At 32.6% G+C, this 10472-nt stretch overlaps 1 protein-coding gene across 5 annotated transcripts; it reads right to left on the reverse strand.

Moving 5' to 3' along the window:
• Positions 1 to 829: 829 nt before the first annotated feature.
• LOC111682073 (uncharacterized protein DDB_G0281497) lies at positions 830 to 8451 on the reverse strand. Of its 5 annotated transcripts, none has more exons than XM_023443979.2 (9): positions 8316 to 8451; positions 3887 to 4159; positions 3454 to 3827; positions 3189 to 3392; positions 2546 to 2807; positions 2068 to 2208; positions 1719 to 1991; positions 1116 to 1181; positions 830 to 1039 (listed from the first exon to the last, which is right to left on the reverse strand). In XM_023443979.2, exons 2-9 carry the CDS (start codon positions 4128 to 4130, stop codon positions 873 to 875), a joined length of 1731 nt encoding a protein of 576 aa, XP_023299747.2. In that variant the 5' UTR covers positions 4131 to 4159; positions 8316 to 8451; the 3' UTR covers positions 830 to 872. The 5 variants fall into 5 exon arrangements, with proteins under 5 accessions (XP_023299747.2, XP_023299749.2, XP_023299748.2 ...); XM_023443981.2 differs by having other exon boundaries at positions 830 to 1052; XM_023443980.2 differs by lacking the exon at positions 8316 to 8451 and adding an exon at positions 8139 to 8200.
• Between the last annotated feature and the right edge of the window lie 2021 nt (positions 8452 to 10472).

The raw sequence follows: 10472 nt of genomic DNA on the forward strand, positions 1-10472 counted from the left end.
AGGTTTGCGCACAAGGAAACTTAATGAAAATGTTTAAAATCGATGGATTATTTCGCATAGACCCCATACAACCGTATCCCCGGGCTTTTGAGCACATATAAATAAGTTCTTGTATCTATCTCTCCATAAATCTGTAAAACTTAGTGTCAATTTTCGAAATGATCAGGATTCATTTGACCCTAGCACCCATACAAAGTCCCCTTCAGAAAATGACTTGAAAGTCAAAATTCACTTATAAACACTATAACACAATTAAATTCATCATTAATAATTTTAATGCATAAAAAATTCCTAAGTACGACATTTTTCGAAAATATTTTTATCAGTCTGGTAACACTGATTTAGGAAAAAAAAAGTGCTGCCAATTTTAAATTATTACGACACATTTTTGTGGAATGTATTGAAAGGTTTATGTTTCCACTAAAAGCTTTAAAATAATAGGTTAAAGTATTTACTACAACAGCAACAAGCATACAGGGTGTGTCATTACTTAAATTTATAATAAGATAAGAGTTTGCTTTAACACTAAAATAACCGAAAGCATATCATAGTTTCTTTGTGAATGTGTTGATATACTAAATATGTTATTAATCATCATTTACTTTATTATTCGCTTACGAATATACCGAGAAAAACTAAAGTGTAACTTACAAAAGAAGATTGGAAAAAGCTGCATATTTTTTCTCAATTATATTCGCTTTTATTTGTAAATAAAAAATTCAGCAAATTTAATATAACTTTCATTGATTTTATCTTTTCTTCTTTTTTACCAAAATTCACAATTCACAAAAAAAAAACTTATTTCTTTAAAACTAAATAAAAAAGAGCATTAAATTAAGAAAACGTAGCAATAAAGTTTTCTTTAATACAACTCAACGACGATTTTTATTACGATTCTTGGCATTATGATGATGGTGATGATGCTTATTATGAGTTGGATGATTTAAATTTTTCTTCTGATTGGGAGCGTTTACAGTTTCAGGGGTCTCACCACTGGAGCTTTCATGACGATCAGCTTCTTTTGGCGTGGAAGTTTGGGCTGAAAGGAAAATCTATTAGGTGTCAAAAACGGACGCTATAAATTGGTTTAAGAAAATAGTATAACAAAAAATTACCTGCACCAGTGGCATCTTTAACAATAGGAGCGGGATGGAATATGGAATGGAAATCTTGAGGGGAGCCTAAGGGAAAAGAAGGAAATGGAGAATATGTGAATAGTTTCTTAAAAGGGAGCAAAAGAGTTCGTTTTGGTATGAAGAGAACTGAACTAGAACTGAACTAGAACTGAACTAGAACTGAACTAGAACTGAACTAGAACTGAACTAGAACTGAACTAGAACTGAACTAGAACTGAACTAGAACTGAACTAGAACTGAACTAGAACTAAACTAGAACTGAACTAGAACTGAACTAGAACTGAACTAGAACTGCACTAGAACTGAACTAGAACTGCACTAGAACTGAACTGGAACTAAAATAGAACTGAACTAGAACTGAACTAGAACTGAACTAGAACTGAACAGTATTTTAGGATTAGACAAATATATGACAAAGTTAAGGCGAATTAACGTTGATGAATTGGAGTGAAAGAAATGAAAATGTTAAAGGAATCAAATAACAGAAACGATGTTGATAAGTAATAATCAGAACCAATACATGATAGTGATATAGAAATGGGCTTTTTAAGCGAAATAGAATAAACCAAAAATCGAACAAACCAACTGGGCTATAGAATATATCTTCCGTAGATGAGGCTGGTGTTAAATTCACCGAACAATCCAATTTGTCCAATTTAGGATAGTCTTTCGTATGGCTAGATGTGGTCGGTGCTAAGTTCACCGAGCAATCTATGTTTTCCAATTTCGGATAGTGTTTCGTGTGGGTTATTTCAGTTTTGATAGTTATAGTCCAATCTAATTCTATAGCAGTTTGTGTGGTTATGGTACGATAAGATTTGTTTTCGACTTTTTCTGGGTGTGGGATTAAGGGTACTGGTGGCAGAGAAGGGAGGTAGTTTTATTCAATAAACAATGTCTTTTACATAATTGCAATAAAAATCGAACATACCTGCTTTAGTTGCAGTAACTATTTGGGGTTTCAAAGAAGCAGCCGATTCATGACCTGGAGTAGATTTTTGTTTGTTATCCTGAGGGGCGGCCAAATGACTTTGTGATGTCTTAGGTGTATTCATGGCAGTGTGATGTGGTGCTGTCAAATAAATTAGGGGATAGTTGGAAAATGTTGTATATAAAATCTAAAGCCAAAAAAATTTCAAAATTTTGAATTTTGTTCCAATTTTTCTTGGTGAAATATTGAAAAATTAAAATGAATTATATTTACTTTTTGTGTATTTTAAATCTTTTGGTAAATTCACGATTTATTTATAATTAGTATGTAGATAGATTAAACTTTCAATTCTTGTGTAAGTTTAAGCACATAAATGTTTTAAACAATTAAATGAAATTAAAAAAGAAGAGTAGAGGAGGGTGGTATATGTGTTATTATAAAGGTGGTAAACTAGTATTTAAATACTAAAAACCATTACCGACTTCTGCTGTCGCTGCTGGCGTTTCACTGTTCTGTCTGTCTTCCGAAGAGCCATTTGTGCTGGTGGTATCTTTGGGAGTGTGTATTTGATCATTGTCACTGTCAGCTGCAGCTTGGGACTCAGTTTTAGTTTCTTCTAGGGGTTTGGGTTTTGGACGATGTTTAACTCCGCCATTCTCTTTGATTTCATCCTTTTTGTGTTCCTTGGATTTATCATCACTTTGAGATTTGTTGTTGCCCTTGTTGGTATCATCGGTTTGCTGCAAATATGAGAAATGTTTACTTGAATGGAACAAGTAGAATGATACCAAGTAGATCTGAACTTGATCAGAACTAGAACTGAACAAGAACTGAACTAGAAATGAACTAGAACTGAACTAGAACTGAACTAGAACTGAACTGAACTAGAACTGAACTAGAACTGAACTAGAACTGAACTAGAACTGAACTAGAACTGAACTAGAACTGAACTAGAACTGAACTAGAACTGAACTAGAACTGAACTAGAACTGAACTAGAACTGAACTAGAACTGAACTAGAACTAAACTAGAAATCTATTATTTCAAATCCAAATATTTTGGACCACCTGACCGTTATGTACAGTTCCGTCGCAAGAAAATACATTTTCCATAGTACTAACCTCTTCCTTCAACTTTTCCGCCTCCTCATCACTGGTTGCGGATGTATTAGAAGTAGAACTGTCATCATTCTCTTCATCTTCCTTGGGTACATAATCGGAATCATTATCGGAATCTTCATTAGCATATTTCTCTAACATTTCGTCTACAGTTAGATTTTGATCGACTTCTTCATCACGAGGTCTTTTGCTAGAACGCTCGGTGGCCTAAATTTACCAAGATATTAATAAAGTTCTAAACTATTTTAAAATAGAACTGTAAACGTACCGGTTCTTTGCTACTCTTGCCATCTTGAGCAAATATACGACGAGCTGGTACTTCGCGATGTTGGCCGGGCTTACAAATGGCACTATCGAAAAGTTTTCGCAATTTGCCCATAAATGTAACATTTTTATTCGAACTATACATAACGGTTGTTTCAATCTCTCGGCTTCTTATCGATTTTAGGCCTTGAACTCGTATGGCTCTTAAACGGCGACGTTTGGTTTGCATATAATAGACAATGGTGTGTGGGGTAACCGGTTGAGCGCCCACAATATAAGAGGCCACCGATAGCCAAATGCGGAAGACACGCAACCAAACAATTAAAGTGAGGAAAAATATCCAGGGCAAAGGACGTTCAAGTTTTATTTCATTGTCATCTAAAAGTAAATTAAAGTTAAATTAAGATTATGGATTTAAAATCTAACTAATATTGAACCTTGTGGCAAACTCCATTTGGCAGTATCCTCTACCACTTTCAGCACACGATCAGTTTTCTCAATCATCATTTGACCCACGCGTGTGCTGGCAAATTTTTCCATCACATCGGTAATGCGATCATACATTGTTTTCTTTTGCGATATTTCAATTTCTTCGATCTCGTCGTCGGCCAACGCTATCTCATCATCTCCATGACCATGATGTTTTTCTTTGCCAGACGTTTGTTTTGTTTCATGAACCATATTTGTGTTTATTTATTTTACGATTGTTACTAAAATGTATAAAATTTGTTGTTGGTCTTTTAAATATTCTTATCAGCGACTTTTTTTATATGAAATAATTTTTTCTAATAGAAAAAATAATTGTTGTGATAGTTAGTATATGACTAATTTAATTTTGTACTTTGTCCAGTTAATGTTTACACGAGATTATTCTTAAATTCTTATAGGATGTGATTAAATGTGTAGGAGTTTTTTTTTTAAGAAGTCTATTAATTTTTGGTATAAGAGGAAATCAGCGACATTGAGTGTGATCATTATATTGAATACAATTTATTAATGGTGATAATGCGTAAAGTCTAAGTAAAAAGAAAAATTTTTTTACTTTGGTCATGTACGATCATATGACACCCTAAACAAACAAAAAAAAAAAAAAACTAACAAAATATGCAAAGCAAAAAAACCAACATACAAATTTCAAAAGTTGTTTCGGATTTGCGAATTAAAATAGAAACGTATTCGGATGGACATGGCTTTATCAACTCCGCTGTATATATAAGGATCTAAAATATATATACTTTATAGGTTCCGAAAATTGTTAAGTGAAAATAATAAACATATTTATACACTTTTCCCTTCCCCCGGGGTATGTTTCCTTAATGGTAGATCCCATTTTGGGGTATTGCAAACCGCTGATATAGAGATGCTACCAGTATCTCTAGTCAGCCTTGGTACGACTGACATGAGGTCTAACCAGTGAACCATAATCTGGTACTATCAGTGGCCAGTTGCCCGTAGGACTATGTTCTTGCAGGTCAGTTGGTTGAAACCCAAATTCTCGAGTAAATTCAAGAGTAAGTTAAAAGACTGATGTAAGGTAAATTCAATATTTCGGGATAAGTTCGGTGCTGTTGCCGACTGACAACAGTTACCCCACAGTGGAATGACTGTGGGACTAAGCGTTGCAAATGATCAATGTAGAGGTGTGCAGACCTCACTCCACCCGTATATCTAAATGAATGTGTCGTATGTTTTTCTCTTATGAATGTGTCGTATATATGAGAAATGTCCTGGGTTGAGTGATGACGGATGAAAGGTATCATACACAAGTATCATACACAGTGTGTCCCTGTGAGTAAGAACAAAATCTAGGCTTATTTGACGGATTCGTACTTCGGTCTATCGGATGCGTCTCTAGGTTCTGTTGCCGACTCAACAGAAGCCATCCAATCTACGTGATTGTTTTACATCTTGGAAGTTAAGCAACGGAGCAGCAATGGTCAGAGATTAGATAGCTCAAGTACTTGAGCAAAGTTCTTGTACATGGACCGGATCATTCATGTACAAAAATTGCGACCTCCGTAAAATACACAATTGGGCAGTGGTGAATTGTTTATTATATGGCTGTGATTTAAATCCTAAATCGGAAATGGGGTAATTGGTAAAAATAATGATACATGGTTAATTATAGATTTTCGGAATAGCTTTCTATGGATTAATAAAATGTCGAAATTAAGCTGATAATGCATATACTGTGTATGTATTGAAATAAGATTGTACCATCGAATATTTGTATCTGATAGAAGAGAGGAATCGTGAGTTGTATTTGTGAAGATGTCGAAAGGACGAAAGGGGTGATGATGAAAGTATCGCTAGAGTTAGTTAGGCCGTTGTGGAGTTCAAATCCCTTAATCTTTAATTTATTGGCGTTTTGCCTTCATAGTTGAGTGTCTGTCAAGTTTACTCTAAGCATGCTTAACTTATCACACTATGTCCTTAAGGCCACTATAATAACTCTGGCTAATTTAAAAAATCTGTGTTTTTCGAGCAGAAGCCATCTCAGTAGCGTGTTACTATAAGAGGTCCTGGATTGTACTCTTGTGTGTCTATAGATGATAAGAATATTGAGATAATAAGAATTTTGTTAAGAAAGTAAAATTTACAAAGATTACATATGTGTTGAAGTGAGATGTACCATCGGATACTTGTATCTGATAGACGAGAGAGATCCTGAGTTGTAGTTGTGTGGATGTCGAAAGGAAGGAAGGAGTGATGATGAAAGTATCGGTAGAGTTAGTTAGGACGTTGTGGAGTTCTAATTCCTTAATCTTTAAATTATCGTCGATTTTCATTTAATGTTTAGTGTGTTCAAGTTTACTCTAAGCATGTTTAACTTATCACACTATGTCCTTAAGACCACTATAACAAGAATAGCTAATTAAATAAAAATCTGTGTCTTTCGAAAAGAAGCCATCGCACCGAATATATCACTCTAACTTGTTGTAATTGAATTTTTTACTAAAATGTTGTAAAATTCGAATAACATGTACGAATCACATTTTAAACAATCCCATTTGGGGATCAATTTTATCGTTTATATTCTTAAATCAATTTTGTTTTTATCTTAATTCGAATAAACACAAGTAAGAATGTACATTTACGTAAGGCCGATCATATGATTCCCTACACTATATATGAGTATGTTTTTTACAAAATACTTAGGGCTCGTATGGGGATAAGGGTATATATGGAACTATCCTTATAAATTTTTGCAGAGAAATTTACGTCTACATTTAAATTATTTAATTGTGTTGTCAGTATTTATAAGTCATTTTCCGGAAAGGTGTTTGTATAGGGGCTAGAGTCAAATGAAGACCGATCATTTTAGAAGTTGGCAGAGTCTTTCAAACTTCTATAAAAGGAAGTTTTGCCGACTTTTATTCAAATACTAGAACATATAGTATAATTATGAGGGGATGATTGTAGAATTTTCAATAGTGTTTGTCCTTGGGCCAAAAGAAGAGCAACTGCGACCTGGAAACATGGAAGCTTTACATGGAAACATAGACAGACGGACGGACATAGCTAAATCGACTTAGAAAGAGATTCAGAGCCGATTCGTATGCCTTAAGGTTGCTGTAGTATCCATATTTTGAGGTGTTACAAAAATCTGCAAAAACGCATAATACCCTCCCAATTATAGTGGTATAATATAGGATATACTTGCCTTATATCATCCTGAAAGCTTTAAAAACTTTAACATAAAAGCCTAACAGGAAACTAACTATAATGGTGTAGGGTGTAAGAAAAAAAAACTTTATTTACATATGTGAAAAATAAAAACATTTACTTGAAATCTTATAAAAAAAAACAAAGAAATGAGTTGTTGTTTAGGGCACCTATAGGTCAACCTATACCTTCCACCTATTACCTAAATGGAAATGGCATGCACATATAAATCACACACAAAACAACAAGAACTTAAAAAATTTTAATAGAAAAAAATACTTATTTTTTTAAAGTATTTTTAGTCAATTATTTCATTGCCCCAAAAGAAATGAAATAAATAATAAAATTATCAATTGACACAAATGAGATCAAAGTGTATCGAAAATGAAAACAAAAATTTTAACAACGAAAATAAAAGAACTGAAGAAAAGAAAGCGAAAGAAAAAAATGCATTACATTTTAAAGAAATAAAAACAAAAGAAAAACAAAGTCAAAGTCATAATGCCGGCCGGTTCAAAAAAAAAAAAAAAAAAAAAATAAAGAAAAAATAAAATAAAAATGGCAACAATCAAATTTCATTTAAAAAAAATTCAATAAAATAAACTACTCTTTATAAATATTTAAGCGATAAGCAAATTTCTGTATATTCAATTTAAATTTTATTCAATCTATTCTATAAATTAAGTGATGACTAGTAAGCGACTTGGCATTGACCTTTTTGGGTAATAAGACGAATATAAATAAAAAATTTATAAGAATCTAAATTTATTTAATTAAAAGCAAAAAAAAAAAAAATAAATAAATAACAAAACACAATCAAACAAATATGTTTTGTAATTAAATGTGGCAGCCAAAGTCGCCAAACCATCCATGTAAATGTAATTTTGTTTGGGACAAACAAATAGACACCAATCATTAAGTGTGATAACGGTATTTATGCAATTCGATATAAATAAATACAAAAGGAAAAATATTGATATAATTGATATAAATGAAAATATAAATGTAAATTTAAAAACTTACCGCTTTAAATTGAAAATAATAAAAAAAAATTTACTTATAAAAAAAAAAATTCACTAAAATTGTATAAAACACTATTTAACATTTACTTAAAGATTATCTTATATTTAATTTATTATTAATTTTATTACACTACAACTAATTTTAAATATTAATAATAATTATAAATAAAAAGCACACCTTTTATTTCAAAAATCTTTTAACTGTCCCGCAGTACAATTAATCAAGAACTGAAATAAAATGTTATATACATAAACCGGGAATTTTTCAATCTTTGCTTTAATCGTTTTTCGCTGGGAATATTAACGAAATCTGGACTTATCTTTGTTTTTAATCTCTCTTTCCATTAATTCATGTGATTTTGTTTTGTTTGTTTTTTTTTTGCCTAATAATCTCTCTTGGAATTGCGTATATAGACATTTGTTTCTCTCATTGGTAGTACTTAGGTTACCAGATTGTACATATGTACAGTTGTTTTACTTTTGTCGAGAATTGAGAAGTGATTACCTGATATCATTACTAATTTATGCCTTATTTAAGATTTAGCGATTAGTGCTGTAATCCATAATGGTCCAAATCCAAAAAAGGTAATTCTGTAAATGATGGAGGAAAAAGAGAATAGAAAAAATTCATTGAATAAATAGTGTACGTACATAACGAAATAATTTCAAAAGAATAACATTTATCACCACTTCAAAAGAAGTACTAAGTGAATTTGTTTAACTTCTGTGGAAGTGATGTTTATTGACTTCCAAAGAAGCCAAAAAAAATCCAATTTTTTTTTTTAAACGGTAGGTTTATGTTTTTGTACTGGAATTTATTGAATTAAATCAATTTTATTTTGTTTGTAGGATTTTATTCCGAAATCATAATTATACCCTACAATAATTTAGCGGGGAGGGTATATTGGGTTTGTGCTGATGTTTGTAACGCACAATAATATTGATCCTATACTAACCTTAATGATTCCACCAGAAAATAGAATCATTTTCTGAGTCGATTTAGCTATGTCCGTGCGTCTGTCCGTCCGTCCATCCATGTAAATATTGCAATCAAAGTACAGGTCGCAATTTTGGAGATAATTCAATGAAATTTGGCACATGATCTTTTATGATACTGTAGACAAAGCCTAATGAAAATGGTTAACATCGGCCCATTATTTCACATAGGCCCCATATAATTGAACCCGCCAAATAGGGCTTTTAAGTTCATAATTATGCTTAATATACTCGTATCTCGACAAAAAGCTGCAAAACCAAGTTCTATACTAGTCGTGATGACCTTGATAAACTTTTTAATTATAGGGCCTCATTTGACCCTAGCCCCTCTAAAAAGCCCCCATCAAAATTTTACTTAAATATCCACAGTTTTATTAAACAGTAAATGGCTTAAGTATATCTGAGGCATCACATTTTATACCTATACAGGTGTAGGGTATTATATGGTCGGTGTCGCCGACTATAACTTCTTACCTATTAGATAATGAGTTACTATCTTTTATGTGATTTTCAGAAAAGGGCTTTGTATGAAAGCTATGACCAATTATGGGCCGATCCGGAAAACCACTAATAAAAAGAATGATCTGTTCAATTATAATATGGATTAATGTCGTTGCTGCTCCTTAGATTAGTCAATAGAATTACCCTTGAATAGTCAGTTTAATAGTTAATAGACTAGTTCATATACCGGACTATCGATCAAAATAGTAAAATGTTATACCCTACATAGCGGTTATAAGACACGTCATCAATGTATACTGGATACATTGGAAGGTTATACACAAACATCGGACGTGCCTGATCGTATACCAGACACAGAATATGTTGGAAACTTTGAAATACTGAATGTCTTGTTCAAGCGAAATATTAGAGCAAATACCCGTAGGAAATCGTGGTTACACGTATGGGGGATAAAGTGAAATTGGGGTTCTATATTGAAGATCCAGAAGCAGTAATATACCACCGTTTACCAAATAATAACACAAGCTTTCTGGCAGAAGTACGAGCAATAACGGAACGCATAAATTAGATTCGAATAAATATGCGCCCACATTGCTTAATATATTTACCGACAGCCCGAAGGCAATTACGGCGACATTATGAGATAGAACTAAATCTAAGATCGTATTGGATTGTAAGAAAGCTTTAACTGAATACTCTTTCGTTACCGACTACTCCCGAGTGGGCTGGGAAAGAGCGAAAGAGCGAATTTAATAGCTTTAAAGAGAAGGGAGCTCGAGGCAGTTAACCTGACAAACGCAAAACCATTCAACGCAACAAAAGCGAAACTAAAATATGAGTGAGAGAATCCCAAAGGACCTCTTGGAATACTGAAACA

This window comes from Lucilia cuprina, chromosome 6, assembly GCF_022045245.1.
Source record: "Lucilia cuprina isolate Lc7/37 chromosome 6, ASM2204524v1, whole genome shotgun sequence".
NCBI classification, from domain to species: Eukaryota; Metazoa; Arthropoda; class Insecta; order Diptera; family Calliphoridae; genus Lucilia; species Lucilia cuprina.